The sequence below is a fragment of the Lissotriton vulgaris genome, chromosome 3_1 (assembly GCF_964263255.1).
Source record: "Lissotriton vulgaris chromosome 3_1, aLisVul1.2, whole genome shotgun sequence".
In the NCBI taxonomy this organism is placed as follows: Eukaryota; Metazoa; Chordata; class Amphibia; order Caudata; family Salamandridae; genus Lissotriton; species Lissotriton vulgaris.
The window spans coordinates 91,372,902-91,391,770 of record NC_141689.1 but is presented as its reverse complement, the minus strand read 5'-3'; the positions used below and the strand labels follow the sequence as shown (position 1 = coordinate 91,391,770).

Sequence of the window (18,869 nt, the reverse complement as noted above, 5' to 3'; positions counted from 1 at the left end):
AGGGTGAGTGAAAGTGCATGCTGGGTGGACCCCGGGGCCGTGTGCTCACTGCTAATAGATTTTAATTATTTATATTAGTGCTCAGTAGTACTGTCTTCACTTTTGAAGTAATACAGCCTCCGGCCTGACTATCTGCTGCGCAGTAAAGGCTGACTGGCAGCTGTGAGTTCCGTGTTGGGGCCTCTCACATCCTGTTTGACTCCCCGGCCCCGGGTGTCCCATGTGGGATAGAGCGACCTCAGCGATGTTCCTGTGCATGATTGCCAAGGAGGAACCCGGGGCCCAGCAGTCGATGTTACTCACCTGGTTAAACAGTACAATCAGGTTACAAGGGCACTAAATTAGTGAATTGTCTTTCCGTCTCTGGTGCTTTGTAGCATTTGTTTAAAGTTCTTAGAGTTTCTCATTGCTAAAAATGATGTAATTTCTGATATTTATGTTTCATTCGTCTTCATTGCTTGATTTTGTTTGCAAGGAAGTGTCACTCATAGTCGTTCAAATGTCACTCATAATTACACCGAAATTATAAAAATATCACACATTGCAATCTGAAACCTTAGCAGCTATGAGAGTACTGTTAATCTGTATTCACAGAGAGCGGCGTGTCTACTCTGTGTTCGCCAGGTTGGTGTAACATTCTGCGTGAAACAAGCCCTTAGCCTGACAAACTTCGCCACCACAGAGCAGCCCCCTCAACCCTGATTGCGGGGGTTCGACCTAGAAAAATTATGTATACTAAGGCCTATTCTAAAGTTCCACCGGCACGTCTGTGCGTAGATCGTTTAATCTAAATTCTCGGATTTAATCCCGTAGGTTAATTTAAAAAAAATATGTATGTTGTTTGTTGCCTCAAAGTAGAATGATTTTTTTCTGTGTTAGGCATATTAGGTATGTATACGTGAATGTGATTATTCGCACTTATTATTACCCAAAGCCACAGCCTCCCACATTCCCCTGTCACTCAGCACATTATGTATAGGGGTGTATAGTTGCCAAATAAAGTGGCTGCTAGGGAGGTTGGTGTCCTCAATCAACAGGACCACTCATATTCAAAATCTAGCACTCCTCAGACTCCAGAATTGTGACCCTTCTGTTGCTCTGTAGTGTGTGCATGGCATTTTTCCATAACCCTTTTGCTGAAAGTTGCTGGCTTATGGCAGTGGTTGTTGGCATACAGCATGTCTGTACCCTGACTCCCCTGTGTAGAAGTCCAGCTATACTTGCAATGGGCCCGTTCTTGCATCTTCTTCCCAAGTGCACAAGGATTGCGACTGTGAGTTTGAATGTTCCTTGTAAAACATAAATGCGTGTGTAGTCGGGTATTCAGTCCACCCTGCATTTCTGTTTAAAGCCTGCAGCACAGCAAGTGTTGAAAGACCCCACAAATCCAACACCCCACCTTCAGATCCAGATACACGCAGGTAAGTGCAAAAGTAGTCTGTCTCGAGTGACAGTCACGACGCACGACGATGAGAATACCCGTCTGTGAAAATGTGGCATTTCGGCTGTTTGGAAAGAGCTCAAATAATAAACCAGGAAAGAAGAATCACTAAACTCCATGCTGCTCTCTCTGTCCTACATGGGACCTCGGCCCAGACTTAACAGGGTGTGAGAGGCCCCTAACACAAATCTCAATTGCCTCAGGCCTATACCATAAATTCATTATAGTCAGCTGACTCACGGACTCCGACCGCCACAGGTAGCATGTGAGTGATAGCATGATTGCTGGGCAAGCTTCGGTAGAGCTTGTGAGACACCCATTGCGGTCACAGTCAGGCAGGCTGACAAATATGTTTAAACGTATTTTTTTTTAAAATCACAAAAGTATAAATAAGCGAGTAACCCTGGGTTGCTGTACGCAGCCCTCTACAACTGCGAGTTCAGATAGTTAACACTTACTTGCACTTGTTAACAGACCAATGTAAAACTAGCATTCCAATGATACATGTGAGAAATATTTGTGCGCAAAATGTAACAGTGAGGTGAGATTCAAAATTCCTCACACAATCACAGGACTACGGATGCCATGTGCGGCAATCTGAGGGATAGCCCCGGGCGCCACAAGCTCTAGCTACGCCTCTGAGTATCATCAATGGGTTAAATGAATGCAGTTCAGTGTGGTAGTCCACATCACCACACTGAAATGCATTGTCACACATTGATAGCGCCTCAACTGTCTGCCGGAGCTCTGCTATTTAGCACCTACAAACTTCGCAAAGCTTAGCTGGCAGCATGCAGTACTTGCAGAAGGCTTGGGGGCTGGCTACAAAGTTTTACCCGACACCGCGGACATTTCACTGACACCAAGGCAGTTTCGAGGGAGTCTTCACTCATGTTTTCACTGGCCCAATCACCAGCAGCATGATAGGTGGACCCAGCCAGCTGCCCATGCAGCAAGCAGCAGTTTGGTAGCCAGCGGGGGTCTGCAGCTGCAGGCAGCCTGCACAATGCAACCAGCCATTAAATTAGATTTGGACCGCAGACACTGCTGGAGAGTGTGGTTGTGTGCTGGAGCGCTGCTATTTAGCACCTCCACGGACTGGGCAAAGCTTTACTGGCAAAGCACGGTCCATGCACTGATTGCAACCCCTTCTTGTACAGTTTGGCAAAAGATCCCTGTGCCATTCATACTGCTTCATATAGCATGCGTCGAAAGCCTTGCCGGTAAATCCCCTCTGTGCGCCTGACACACGATCTTGCTTCCCCTTTACCCCGTTTGCCAGTTCTTGTATCCTTGAGAGGCAGAGCAGGTCATGGATCTACTACCACCAGGACCCAGTTTATTGTGCTAATGTGCGACCATGCCGATCCTTTTCCGACTGTCACACAGGCATGGCTTGTTTGTCCCGCTTCTTTCGAAAAACGACAGCAATCGCACATTTATTTCTTTTGACTGTATTTTCTTGGTGCGATTTACCGATGTTGAGTTCCAGCGTTCCTCAGCCTTCACTCGTTTTTTACAAAAAGGCCTTCACACTTGAGCGAACAAGGACGCTTTGGAAGTTTTGATGGGAAAAGCCAACCTGCTGCCTTATTAACCCAGATCCTCCGCTGATGTGACGTTCTACCATTTACCTGGCCTCCCAGTTTGTATCGCAGTGCAGGCAGAATCCAAAGGTTCTCACCAAGTATTAGTATTCCGTGTTTGTCTGTTGTGCACAAAATCGGCCCAGGTGCAAGTATTTTTAACTCCGAAACTGCATTGTTTTTAAAAAAAAATAATGCGAATTTGCTTGCGTAAACTGAAGTTACGTTCGCTTGTTCTAGTATGTGGAGCATAACTTATTTTGGAATGCCAGTTTTGCCTTTAGCAATTCAGTGTTAGTGGATAGCTTGTGGTGGCCGTTTCCCTATAGAACTGATTTTGATTCCCGAATTTAATGCATTGTTTTTCTCTGTTTGTGGCCAGATTAAGCGCAGCTGCAAATAACTTGTTTTGAGATTTAGTAACATACTATAAAACTATATAACAACCGAATGACAGGTGGGCAGACAGTTTCATTAGTACCAGGGCTTTAAGTGTGCCTACCCCCTGCCAGTGTACTTTTATTTTTTACATTCAAGTCTGTTTTTTCCCTTGTTTTTATGCCATTCTGCCCTCTGTTAGACTCAGCACCACTCAGCACCACCACATTATCACTCTGCACCGCCACATTATCATTCAGCACCACCCAGCACCACCACAGCACCACTCAGCACCACCACAACACTCAGCAGCACCACCACATTATCACTCAGCACCACCACATTATCAATCAGCACCACCACTCTGCACCACCACATTATCACTCAGCACCGCCCCATTATCATTCAGCACCACCCCATTATCATTCAGCACCACCACAGCACCACTCAGCACCACCACAGCACCACCTCAGCACCACTCAGCACCACCACGCACCACCACATTCTCACTCGGCACCGCCACATTATCATTCAGCACCACCACAGCACCACTCAGCACCACTCAGCAGCACCACTCAGCACCACCACAGCACCACTCATCACCACCACAACACTCCGCACCAACACATTATCACTCAGCACCACCACATTATCACTCAGCACCACCACATTATCACTCAGCACCACCACAGCACCACTCTGCACCACCACAGCATCATTCCGCACCACCACAGCACCATTCCGCACCACCACAGCACCATTCCGCACCACCACAGCATCACTCAGCACCACCACAGCATCACTCAGCACCACCACAGCACCAATCAGCACCACCACGCACCACCACATTCTCACTCGGCACCGCCACATTATCATTCAGCACCACCACAGCACCACTCAGCACCACCACAGCACCACCCAGCACCACCTCAGCACCACTCAGCACCACCACGCACCACCACATTCTCACTCGGCACCGCCACATTATCATTCAGCACCACCACAGCACCACTCAGCACCACTCAGCAGCACCACTCAGCACCACCACAGCACCACTCATCACCACCACAACACTCCGCACCAACACATTATCACTCAGCACCACCACATTATCACTCAGCACCACCACATTATCACTCAGCACCACCACAGCACCACTCTGCACCACCACAGCATCATTCCGCACCACCACAGCACCATTCCGCACCACCACAGCACCATTCCGCACCACCACAGCATCACTCAGCACCACCACAGCATCACTCAGCACCACCACAGCACCAATCAGCACCACCACAGCATCACTCAGCACCACCACAGCATAACTCAGCACCACCACAGCATCACTCAGCATCACTCAGCGCACCCACAGCATCACTCAGCGCACCCACAGCATCACTCAGCGCACCCACAGCATCACTCAGCGCATCCACAGCATCACTCAGCGCATCCACAGCATCACTCAGCGCATCCACAGCATCACTAAGCGCATCCACAGCATCACTCAGCGCATCCACAGCATCACTCAGCGCATCCACAGCATCACTCAGCGCAACCACAGCATCACTCAGCGCAACCACAGCATCACTCAGCGCAACCACAGCATCACTCAGCGCAACCACAGCATCACTCAGCGCAACCACAGCATCACTCAGCGCAACCACAGCATCACTCAGCGCAACTACAGCATCACTCAGCACCACCACAGCACCACTCAGCACCACCACAGCATCACTTGTTCAAATATGTTCTCTCAATGTTTCAAGCTTTATTACAAATGACACAAAAAAAGTTAAATAATGCTATTGGTGTCACATTTGCAAATTCTATAAATATTGGCATTTACAATAACAAAATTAATACATTTGCTATTATAAAAACATAAACATAACTTAAAAAATTATTTGATTTACAAGACTAATAGCTCCAACTTTTCTAATGCGAGACCTATTGCATTTCCAATGCTTGTTACATCTGTTTCTTATGTAAAGCAATCTAGGTAATCGTCTGCAGTATATAAACCTGCATAAACAAATACATCAAATAAATAAATGCCACTGCAATCGATAAATGAGGATCAAGGTCTCTTGGACTTCCACTTGAGGGCCCTATTCGAAAAACATGCTTGTACGTGTACATTAAATATTTAAACGCCATTTTTTGCAAGTTTAAACCACTTTGGGAAGTTACAATATTGATTTGACTTTCGTATGAGAAAATCTATTCCCAGGGATGGGGAATAGACGTGGGCTGCAATGCCATGAAACTTTGTGCACACTGAGAGTATTCACAAAATACCCTCCTACTTATTTCCACCCTGAAAATGGGAGTTCTGAATCCCTATCAAGGTTGGAAAGTTACAGGGAACACCCACCAAACTGGTATAAAGGGATTTCTCCATGAGTGAACATTTTCCCCCTAGAGAGGAACAAATGCCACTGCAAGTTCACCAGTGTTTCTTTGGAGTGTGCTTTTAAACCTGTCACTGTTGCAGGTTTACAGGTGAAACCTGCGTGAATTCCTTAAATGAGTTAATAAACACTCATAAGATGCTGTAACCCTCTGAATGTAGAATTATTATATTTTTTAAGAATCGGGCCCCAAACATTTCCTCCTAAGATTTTCATGTATTTTCGATTTTCGGGGACAAAAAATGAATGGCTAGATTAATAATTAATGGCAAGGTGCATGAAGAGGTGACAGCACAGTTGAGGGATAGGGAAGAAGATTGAGCAACTGTTCGATAATGATGAATGATGCTGACATGGAAGAAAGCACGAACGGATGCTTTGTGTGATCCTGAGCGCTTCTGTGGAATGGATGGATTATGTTTGGGTGCAGAGACGAACATATACCTAAATAGCTATAGGGATGTAATACCATGAGAATACTGTAGATAAAAAAAAGAAAACAATGTAAAATGAATGGATAGTTGGGTGAAACACAAATAAATTGATTAATTGTAGCTTCATACACTGGATGGATGAATGCATACATAACTAAATAAATGTACTGGTGGGTGAGCAGAAAAATAAATAAAAGGGTAAACAAATGCACAGATACATGGATGATGAGTGGAAGTGTGATTATAAACAGTAATGCCTGAGTAAATGGTTTGTTGAACAGATGAATGCCTGGACATAGGAATATGTGAATGAGTCCGTACATTTATTGACAGATGTCTCAAATAATGCATTAGGAAATGAATGAGTGCATAAGTGCATCGACAAATGGATTATAGAAGAAATAAATGAATGGAAGCAATGAAAAGCAGATTTGAAGCGAGATGAATTGAGAAGATGATGTTATAGGTGGAGAGATGAATCAATGAGGAATGCACCAATGGAAAAGGGTGGACAGACAAATGAATAATTTACTGATAAAATAAATTAATCAATAGAACAAATTCAGATGAATGATTGGCTAGTTGATACGGTGCAGAGTAGTAATATCGACGTAGAAATATCGAGTGGAACAAATATCGACAACAAAAATATAGTTTGACCAGAATATCGACTGACAGGTAAGTAATATCGATAACAATAATATAGTTGTAATAAATATCGTTTACAAGAATATAGTTTACAAAAATATCGATTTATTAATAATGTTATGTATTTTAGTGTTTTAAATGAGAATTGTTTGTTATTTTATTTTATGTTTTGGAATTGTATTAGTTATTAATGTTTTTATGTTTAATTTTGTGTTATTGCTTCCGTAGCGGGTTGTGGGTTTATAGGGGAATAGGGTGGGAAGTAATTTAATTATATAAAATTAATTGATTAATTAATGTGTTAATTAATTAATAATAGTGTAATAATTAGTAGTTAATTAATTTCAATTAGTCAATTAATAATTAATTATGGTAATTGTTTAATTAATTTTAGGTGTGTGTTGGGGAGTTCATACATGTAAATGGTGTGAAGGGTGGTAATTAATTAATTTATTATTGATTAATTAATAAATAATTTAGTAATTATTAATTGTAAATGTGTTATTAAATGTAGGTGTATGTTGTGGTGTTTTTAAGTGTATATGGTGTGAAAGCTGGTAATTAATTAATTAATTAATTAATAAAAAATACATTAATTTTCATTAATTAATTAGTAAATATTAAATGTAATTGTGTAATTAATTTTAGGTGAGTGTGGTGGATGGTATAGTTTTAAATAATGTGCAATTAATTAATTTTTATTATCTTTGTTAATAATAATATATTTAAATGTATATATTAATTATGTTTATATTGGAAATTAAATTATAAAAAATTTTGATAGTTTTTTTATTGTTTTGTGTTCCAGCGCTTTCCTTACTATTGTACTCACTAGAGTGGGAATACTCATTTTTACCCCTACGCTATCCAACGCTTTCCCTACTGTTGTACTCTCTGGAGTGGGAATAGTAATTTCACCCCTACGCTATCCAACGCTTTCCCTACTGTTGCACTTTCTGGAGTGGGAATAGTATTTTTTACCCCTACGCTATCCAGCACTTTTCCTACTGTTGCACTGTCTGGAGTGGGAATAGTAGTTTTTACCCCTACGCTATCCAACGCTTTCCCTACTGTTGCACCCTCTGGAGTGGGAATAGTAATTTTTACACATACGCTATCCAACGCTTTCCCTACTGTTGCACTGTCTGGAGTGGGAATAGTAATTTTTACCCCTACGCTATCCAACGTTTTCCCTACTGTTGCACTCTCTGGAGTGGGAATAGTATTTTTTACTCCTACGCTATCCAACGCTTTCCCTACTGGTGCACTCACTGGAGTGGGAATAGTAATTTTTACCCCTACGCTATCCAACGCTTTCTCTACTGTTGCACCCTGTGGAGTGGGAATAGTAATTTTTACCCCCACGCTATACAGCTCTTTCCCTACTGTTGCACTGTCTGGAGTGGGAATAGTAATTTTTACCCCTACGCTATCCAATGCTTTCCCTACTGTTGCACTCTCTGGAGTGGGAATAGTCATTTTTACTCCTACGCTATCCAACTCTTTCCCCACTGTTGCACTCACTGGAGTGGGAATAGTAATTTTTACCCCTACGCTATCCAACGCTTTCCCTACTGTTGCACCCTTTGGCGTGGGAATAGTAATTTTTACCCCTACGCTATCCAGCGCTTTCCCTACTGTTGCATCCTCTGGAGTGGGAATTGGAAATTTTACCCCTACGCTATCCAACGCTTTCCCTACTGTTGCACTCTTTGGAGTGGGAATAGTAATTTTTACCCCTTCGCTATCAAATGTTTTCACTACTAAGGTTTGTATTTTGTTATTAGATGTATGTATTATTATTTTTAATACTTTAATGTGTTAATTAAATATAGAATATTATTTTTTATTCAAAATGTTTTATATATGTGTTTATTTTATTTTTATATAATTATTAAAGTTTATCAATTAAATAAAGATAATAAGAAAATGTAATTAAGAAAATATATGTATATGTACACATTTATTGTGTTTATATTCATTAAATTAAGTTTATTTGTTATAATTAGTTAAAATATAAATGTAATTTAATTTATTTTGTTAATAATATTAAAATTATTTAATTATTTAATTTAAGTTATATTATTTTTTAAAGTCGATATTTTTTACATCTATATTTTTGAGTCGATATTGTTGCACTTACCTGTTTAAGTATAGGGATTCGATATTTTTGTAGTCGATTTTTTTCCATCTATATTTTTGTTAACTATATTTTTGTTATCGATATTTAAACATGGAAACAGTTGATACAGTGCACCGTTTGTGGTATACTGTATTTGACATCAGGGAGTCATGGCAGAACTTGAGGCCTATATAGCCAAAGGACATTGGCTTATCAGAGAAAGGAAAATCCAGAGCTCATGCCCAAATGGAAGTAGCTAAGTTGAATATTTGAAGGATGCTAAATTGGAGATCTCCACCCGATGGTTGAACACCTGATGCTTTGCTGTGTTATCTTACGTTATGCAACTTCATGCTGTACTATGCTAAGTTATTTATATAACATTATCTTCTATTATGTCATGCAGTTTACTGCAACATGAGCTAATGAGCATGAAGAACCCATTAATTTGCATATTTAAGCAACTTCACAACAATACATCATATTTCTGTTCAGTCTGGATGACATTGTGGGCCCAAGAGCTGGTAATTGTAATAGTAATGCAAAGAGAAATCTACGTTATTCGAGCGTGGCCTTCGACCAATGAAGAACCATATATGTATATGATAATGCCCTTACATGTACAGCAGCTACTTTTAGTCCTCATTAAAGAAACCTGCCTTCTGACATCATCAGCTACCATGACTCCTCCTGCATTCAGTTGTTACAGCTTGAAACTGAGGATGCTACAGAAACCAACTGGGTTAGATCTGCCTCATTTGCAGTTCTTTACTCGCCGAAAAAACAAGATGGCTTCCCAACCTTCTGACGAAAAGGTAAACAATCTTTCCTGGGCTTAACGGACAGGAGTTAGCCGTTCTCTGACAGGCCATTCTTCCAGGAACAGCCTTTCGTCACAACAGGGTTAAGGGTTCATCAGAAAAAAATATGTATTTGATACGAGCACTTAGCATTTTAGCCTCAACATTTAGAAAAGTTTTTTCAAAATAATATAAGTATTAGAGGTGCACTATATGAATCCTGGTAACAAAATGTGATATACTATAATATGCCATAACTACATACCCTAATGTAACATTGCCTATACCATCACGTGACCTAGTGAGATGTAACATAACATATGAAACTTAAAGTAATCTATGCATCCCTACAAGCAGTATGTGCCCACCCAGAGAGGCTTCGATAGGTTACCTCATCATGTGAATGGCCTCTGGATCTTTGGAGAAGCTGAAAGCGTAGCCGCTGGAGGTGGTCCCAAAGTCTATGGCCACCACCACGAAGAACGAAGGGCCTCTCGGTTTCTTCGGCTCGTTCCTCTGCGAAGACATAGGGGACATAGAGAGTCACATGGCGGCAAGAAGACGAAGGGCATAGGTGTGAAACATCATGAGGAGCTGCACTAACAAACACCTCTGCTAAAATCCTAATCAACTATGAAAGGAAATAAAATGTAAAAATATAAGAGGGCAAATAACAAAGGTTGTGCTATGATAATGTGTGACTTACTACTGTAGTACTCCTATCCTACTCGGTACAGATCAGGAGTACCACAAGAGTAAGTCGCAACATATCTTTGTGAATCAGGCCCTTGGTGTTACTCCGGGATACAATGAATGTGTGTAATGTGTGTCAACATGTAAATGTGCTTGGCCTGTCTCAGCATCAGTTACCTACTACGCCTACCTTCGCCCACAGGGGTTGCTTGTCTCTGACATTCACATGTGCTGACTTTGGCACCTGAGACGTGTACTTGTGAGTCTGCTTGCTTAGCTGTAAACTGTTTACATTGTTGTTACTGGTGAAGGCCATTTTCTAAGTTCTCAAGAGCTGAGCTACGGCATCTGCGTCTTCTCTTGGGGCGAATGTTGTCGTCCGATCAGTACCAGAGACTCTTCTTGTGTAGGGTGTAAGTTTGGGTCTGTCCTTTGCTCGGGGAGCTTGCCTCCACTGCTGACTTCAAGGGATGCTGTTGTTGGTTGACTGTGATTTACAGACTAATCAGTTTTATTTTGTCAATAAACACTTCAGACTCAAAATGAAGGTGTGAGTAGAAATGTCTTTGATTCTCTACGCCCATGACACTTTTAGATCCTTAGGTGGGAAGACACCCAGGTCTTTGGGACCATAGCATGCACATTTCCTTAAAAATGTCAATTTGTAATGTGTGTATTTATACTAGGAATACAGTTCTTGGTTAAAATGCAGCCTTATGTTGCTCCCTGGTAGTATTTACTTCACTCTTTCTTTTATCACGTCCAGAAATTGACTAGCACTGCTCCTACCTCATCCCTGTGTGCACATATAACAAGCAGGCACTGGGGCGGAGATTCCATGTGCAGTTTAAAAGTCTCATATTTGGAAACATAATCACTTGGGGTATGGCCCTTTAAACACTCTAATGGCAGCCATCCCTCAGTTTCACAGGGAATTAAAGCTAGCAGACCCACCTGAAGAGAATAGGCGTCTGTCTCTAGATACTCCACTTCTTTAAATAATATATTAGTAATTTATAACTACCCTGATCTCAGTGAGCTCAAAGAAGAAAGAGTGCCTCTGTGTCTTGAATACTGGCTTCTTTTACTGTAAGGAATTTGGGACATATACCAGTTACACATTGTTCTCTTAACTGTACTACTGTAGGTATGTGTGTTGGAGGTATGGTCGGTGCATTTGTTGTAATTGTCATGTAGGTTTATCATGGAGCACTCAGTAAAGTCCACCTGTATCATTACTTACCGGGGACTGGGATGGGGTGAGCGGTGCAATGTTACAACTGTCATTGTGGTTTCCGGGAGATCGCGGTGGGGACGGCGTAGTGGACCGCTCGCCGTTCCAATCTGAAAAAGTAGAATAAGACGATGTTAAAGTTTGTTTTAATTAGTTCTTGGTGATGTTCAAATATTTTTGAAAATCCAATGTAAGCAGTTTTTTTAAATTTTAAGTTCTTCATTATTTCAAATTCACCTGGCAGGTTGAAGAAAAGTGGACTAAGGCCTGGCTCCCACAACATCCTGGTCAGGGGGACCCTCTTAAGGAAAACTAAGGGGCATATTAACAAGCGGCTGCGATAATATTATCGCCACTTTTGAGACTGTTTTTGGGCGAAAAGTGGCGATAATATTATCGCATTATCAACAAGGACACGAAAGTGGGTGTTTCCTTGCATTAGTGCCCTTAGTCAGCACGCCTCCCATCGCATCGCTAATGAGATGCAAAGGAGGCGTGCCTGACAAAACACCATGGGTATCCCAGCTTCGTGAAATTAACAACGAGGGTTAGCGATATTTGAAATCGTGTTAAGTATGCCTTAACGCAGGAATTGAACATCTGTTAAGTTCCTGACAAAGGCATACCTAACATGGGAGGGTGGATTGTGTGGCTAAGACCACAGGCCCTATCACCAAGGATATCGCCGTTTTCCATGGAACATCGCTGGTAAACCAGCGATGTTCCATGGAACACACTGCTATTACTGGAATAATTTTCGCCATTGCACTATGCCTTGTTGATACAACGCTAGCATGGCGATAATTTCCAGTGATAGATGGCGATATGCAATCTAATGCTAAGAGCGGCCAGCGATAATTATCGCTGCCGCTTGTTGATATGCCCCTAAGTTGTTTAGAAACATAGGACCTGATTATGATGCCGGACGGACTGCCTCATTCAAGTCAGGAGCGGTCGGTCCGACTGCCGGATTACGATGCATGCATCCTGTACTCCGACTGACAGCTTAAAGATCGCAGACTCCGACAGCTTTTCTCCCTGATGGCTGTCAGAGAAAAACAGCAGCCACAGGGCAGTACAGGGATCCCAGACTGCCCTCCAGATTACGACCTGAGTTTCCAATGACCCAATTTTGGTGGTGTGACTGGCTGGTTCGACTCATTAGAAACAAAGAGTTTGGGGTGCGCACTCACCCAAATTAGCCTCTCTCCAGCAGTCTCTGTCACGTCGTCTCGCCTGACCCCACTTGAGGACAGGACAGGCGAGCAGGAAAAGGAAACAGGAAGCAGGAAACAGGAAAGGGAATTAGCCTGTAAGGCAGTGCGAGGCTGCTAGGGAATAAAGTAGCACGTCAATACCTAGCCTCCGACTCGGTGTCTTCATTTATATGGGTGATGGTGACAATGGCGACGAGGGTGGGATGTCATTAACACCCACTAACAGAAACATCACCCAGCCAACCAGAGTGGCCGATTACCGAGTTCAGCAGCCTATTTCACCGGCAGCGCGGAAGAGAGCGAAAATCAAGCCATCGCGAAAGAGCGCGAAAATCGAACTGGAGCCGGAGCTGCCAAAATCATCTCAACGCCGGAGCTACCGGAGCTGTCTTCATGCGCACTCACCACAGTAGCCCAGCGATCCACGGAGCCCGACACTGCTGGTGAGGAGCAGGAGCGCATATGCCAGAGCGCTGCCCCGAGCGGTCCCAGCCACGAGCAGCCGGAAGATACGAGGTGCTCGTGCGGCGTGAGGAAGGAACTGCCCGCATCTGCAACGAAGGAACGAGGGTGAGTCACACCAGGCAGCCTTCCCTGTGACGCCAGACATGGCAGAGGTCCAAAAGAGTATCACGGCAACAATACCAAGTAAGAGACAAAACGTCCTGCGTGGCGGCCATTTTAAAGTCAGGCGCCGGCGCATACTTAACCCACGAACTTTCGATGGCGGCCATTTTAAAGTCAGGCGCCAAGCATTAAACAGAATCCTCAGCAAAGGAAAAATAGCGCGAAAGCTGCGCAAAGACGCAGGAAAGCCTGAAAACCCTGTCAGAAGCCTGCACTCACCGCGCAACAGAATAAAACAAACCCGCCAGTCACAGCAGACTCTACATCCACTGTGCAGTAAGGCAAACATACTCACCTCTTGAAGAGGACACCACTGATGTCTGACCCACCTCCTGATAGCTCGTCTGGAGGGAGCACCACCCAGGCCCAAGGGAGCAACACCACAGGCCCAACACCACAAGCGAATACAGGAGGACCATCCAATCCTACCATGGCCAACAACCCCATTGGAGCCTCATTCATGCGCCAACCACAGCCACTACCACTAACACCAGGCAACAGTATGGGTCCAACGTGGAAGCGGTGGAGTGAAGATTTTGAGGACTATATGGTAGGCTCCTTGGTGCAGGACTCTAAGCAAAAAATAGTGGCACTGAGAAACTTGATAGGTCCAGACATTGTGCAGATTATCAAAGAATTACCCAACGCAGCGACCGCTACTTATGATGAAATAAAACTCGCTCTTGATGGGCGATTCCTCCACAAACGCAATGTGGATTACGAAAGACACACCTTTAATCTAGCCACTCAAGAAAAAGAAGAGTGCATGAGTGACTTCATCATGCGTATCAGGAGACTAGCACAATATTGTGATTTCGACAACTTCAAGACAGAAGATGCCTTGAGACTCTGCATCATTGGTGGATGCCATTCCGAGACCCTCCGTCAACGACTCCTGAAGAAACCATATTCCTTGGCGGAAATCGAGGAGCTAACCCGGATAAACGATCAAGCAGAAGACTATGCTAAACGAATGGGAACACACAAATCTGACCACAAGGACCACGCACTACGTGTCCAGGCACACAGATCATCTAAGTCGTCCAGACCGACGTCAAACTCCCACAAATCTCACACCTCTCGGAAGACGTCATCCAAAGGAAGCTCACGACACTCCAGGTCTGCCAAGTCAGCGCCCACTTGCTACAGATGTGGTCAGGACTACCCACACTCAGGACAGTGTCCAGCAATTGGCCAGCGGTGCCATCGCTGCGGGAGAGACAATCACTTTGAGGTGGCGTGTCAAGCCAAGCAGTCAACTCACAAACCATCAACCAGAGGCCGTGACACTCGCCACCACGCGAGAGCCATAAAAGGGAGGGAAAGTCGCTCCTCCAGTTCATCAAACTCCAGCGTCCAGTCAGCTTACTCCAGTCAGTCAAGATGTCGCTCTGAGAGCATTCATCGGACCAGGCATCATACAACTGACTCATACCGATCACGCAGGGGCACATCCAGTGAGTCGTCCTCATCACGCACCCCGACGTCTCAAGATAGAGATGAGTATATCTGCATGGTAGCAGACCCCGATCGCCTAAAACGATACCCGAAGCTGGACATCCTGATAGGAGAACATCCTGCGAAATTTGTCCTAGACTCAGGAGCTTCGCTAAACTACATCTGCGCTCTTGAATATTACAACATAAAACAGAAACCCAAACTTGAATCTGCCGCCGTCCGCATCTTCACGTGGATGTCACGCAAACCTTTACCATGCCTAGGCCGGTTTCACACCACCCTTACCTTCAAAGACCGCACAGTCGATGCATATATCCATGTGGTAGAAGGACCAGATGTAGCAGACTGCCTCCTCAGCCTGCCCACGGCAGAAAGACTCAAGCTGGTAGAACTCCTCTATATGACGGAAGATGCTCCTGACATCATAGCAAAATTCCCGAACCTCTTCAAGGGCCTCGGGAAACTAAACCACTTCAAAGTAAAGCTCCACATCAATGAGAAGGTAACACCTATCGCCCAGCACCACAGAAAGGTGCCATTCCATCTCCAACAAGCCGTCGATGAGGAACTGCAAGACCTACTCCAGACAGACATCATTGAACGCACGTCTGGACCCACGCCATGAGTGTCACCAGTCGTGGTGGTTCCCAAGAAAGGACAAGATAACAAAGTCCGACTGTGTGTCGACATGCGCGCGCCCAACACCGCTATCGAGCGGGAGCGCCATCCCGGGCCACACATCAGTGACATGATCACGAAATTGAATGGCGCCACTGTATTCTCCAAACTCGACCTCAATAAAGGTTACCACCAGTTGGAGCTCCATGAAAAATCGAGGTACATTACGACGTTCACTACGCACCAAGGCCTGTTCCGTTATAAACGCCTGAACTTCGGCATCTCCTCGGCAGCCGAGATCTTCCAGGAGGCCATCAGACGGGTCATACAAGGCATCCCCAACGCCTTCAATTACAGTGACGACCTGCTAGTGTTCGGCAAAGACCAAACTGAACATGACACTGCGCTGGACAGGGTCTGCCATGCGCTGTTGACCGCCAACCTGACCCTCAACGCCAGCAAATGTGAATTCCACAGAGACACCCTGAAGTTCTATGGGCACATTTTTTCCAAAGAGGGGTGCGACCTGTTCCTGAGAAAGTAGTTGTACTTGCAGACACCCCAACACCTCGAGAAGTGAGCGACCTTCGCTCTTTCCTCGGCATGGCAAGCTACTGTGCACGCTACATTCGCGACTACGCCACGATCAGCTATCCCCTACGTGAACTCACTCGCCAGGGTCAATCATTTGACTGGACTGAACCGTGCCAACAGGCATTTACCACCATCAAACAGGCTGTTGGGTCAGCCACAAATCTAGCGTACTTTGACACTAAAAAGAAAACGGAAATCACAGTCGACGCCAGCCCAGTGGGCCTGGGTGCCATCCTGGCCCAATATCGTGAAGACTCGGATCAACGCCATATCATTGCGTATGCAAGCCGCAGCCTCACAGACACCAAAAAAGCTTACTCCCAACCGGAGAAAGAAAGCCTGGCTGTGGTGTGGGCGTGCGAACACTTCCACCTGTTCGTCTACGGCAAGCATTTCACGATTATCACGGACCATCAGGCCCTCATCACCATCTTCGGAAACCCTAACGCAAAGATGCCACCGCGCATCGAACGGTGGGGCCTGCGCTTGCAAGACTACATTTTCACAATCATCCACAAACCTGGAAAAGCTGAGAATCCAGCCGATTTCATGTCGCGCCATCCCTTGGCCGGAGCTCGGACTGCACTGTCCGTGGCTGACGAATACCTGCATTTTGTCGTTGATGCAGCCTGTCCACCCACAGTCCCCATGGATGCAATCCAAGAAGCATCCACGCTTGACCCACTCATATAAGCCGTCATGGCTCGCGTCCGCACAAACTCCTGGAGGGATGTGAAACACTCACCACTAGACTTCGATCGTCTGCGCCAAGACCTAGCCGCATTCCAACGAGTGCGTGACGAACTCTCCATCAGCGACAACGGTCTTCTCTTGCGAGGGGGGAGAATCGTGATTCCACTCAACCTGCGTCAAGGAGTCATCAACTTGGCACACGAGGGCCACAGAGGCATCAATGCAACCAAGAAAGCCCTGAGAGAACGCGTGTAGTTCCCCACACTTGATCACATGGTAGAAACAACCCTGAAAGACTGCATGACTTGCCAGGTGGTCAGCCGGGAAGAGTCCCCAGCACCGCTACAAATGTCAGACCTACCGGAAGGAGTATGGCAGCAAATAGCAGTTGACTTCTTCGGACCACTGCAATCGGGACAATACATCATTGTCATCATGGATGAATACTCGCGATTCCCCTTTGCACATCTAATACCATCCACTCGAGCAACGACAGTAATCCCCGTGCTGGATGAAACCTTTGCGGCATGGGGCATTCCGTTGCGTGTAAAAACAGACAATGGCCCACCATTCAACGGACATGAATTTACAACATTCGCAACTCACCTCAATTTCAAACATAAGAAAATCACCCCATTATGGCCACAGGCAAATGGCATGGTGGAACGATTTATGGGAACACTCAAAAGGGCGATCCAACAGACTGAACTGACCCACAGAAATGTCCAACAGACACTAAATGAAGTGCTAAGAGCATACCGAAACACACCACACAGCACCACCAACCAGTGCCCAGCCACTGTGATGCTAGGAAGGACACCTCGAACCCGACTACCTATGATGGACTCCACACCTCAACAACGACACGTCACCATTGATCACAACACACTAGTTGAGATAGATCACAGAAATAAACACAGAATGAAGACATACGCGGACAACGTAGGCATGCTAAAGACACCAACATCCAAGAAGGAGACTGGGTAATTGTCCGAAATGATCGGCGTGCCAAAGCAGACAGTCGATATCTTGACATTCCTTTCCAAGTCATCAAAAAGAAAGGAACCATGATCACAGCCAAGGCAGACCACAAACAGATAACGAGGAATATCTCACACTTCAGAAGATGCAATCGGAGCACCCGACGAGAAACATCGTCGAGTCAAACCTTGAGTGAATCTCACAACCAAAGTGACAGCAGTGACCAAGGCCCTCATAGTCCAGCACGGACAATGGAAGCTACAAGCCACCAGAGTCAAACGTCAAAGCGAGAGAAACGTCCCCAACGCCTCGTCAGGAAACCTCGACGACTGGTTGAAGAAATGTAGTAGAAGCAAGACTTTGTGAAACAGGGGAGATGTCACGTCGTCTCGCCTGACCCCACTTGAGGACAGGACAGGCGAGCAGGAAAAGGAAACAGGAAGCAGGAAACAGGAAAGGGAATTAGCCTGTAAGGCAGTGCGAGGCTGCTAGGGAATAAAGTAGCACGTCAATACCTAGCCTCCGACTCGGTGTCTTCATTTATATGGGTGATGGTGACAGTCTCTACCGTGGATCCCTTCCTCCAGGTCATTCCTACACCTGGGCAGCTGAACCCCAACGACTACGATCCTGTGGGTGCCGGAATCCAGGTAAGTCCATTTGCGACATGTATCTCCATTGACTGGACTATGCAGATGCTGCCACACTCCAGCAATGGGATACATGGTGCACAAGGCATATCCCCACATATGTCATGCCTGTGTGAACAATACACATGTTTTCTGTGAGTTTTGTACACATTTGCAGCAATTCGGGGATATGTGCTGCACCGTAGATGTGACCACTGCGGTAGCAGCAGTTGCATCGTAATACGGTGGGGGAAGCTTCCTGGCCTTGGTGGTCGGAAAGGGCTTGCGAGGGCAGTAGTCGGACC

The 18,869-nt window shown here is 45.0% G+C and overlaps 1 protein-coding gene across 2 annotated transcripts in view; it reads right to left on the bottom strand.

Annotated features, from left to right (window-relative positions):
* Positions 1 to 18,869, bottom strand: part of HSPA12B (heat shock protein family A (Hsp70) member 12B) — a 331,731-nt gene that overhangs the window by 172,380 nt on the left and 140,482 nt on the right. For both annotated transcript variants that reach the window (XM_086960132.1, XM_086960131.1), the window contains exons 3-4: positions 11,757 to 11,857; positions 10,212 to 10,336 (exon numbers count right to left, since the gene is read on the bottom strand). In XM_086960132.1, the coding sequence (XP_086816258.1) occupies positions 10,212 to 10,336; positions 11,757 to 11,857 (226 nt within the window). The remainder of the gene's footprint in view (positions 1 to 10,211; positions 10,337 to 11,756; positions 11,858 to 18,869) is intronic.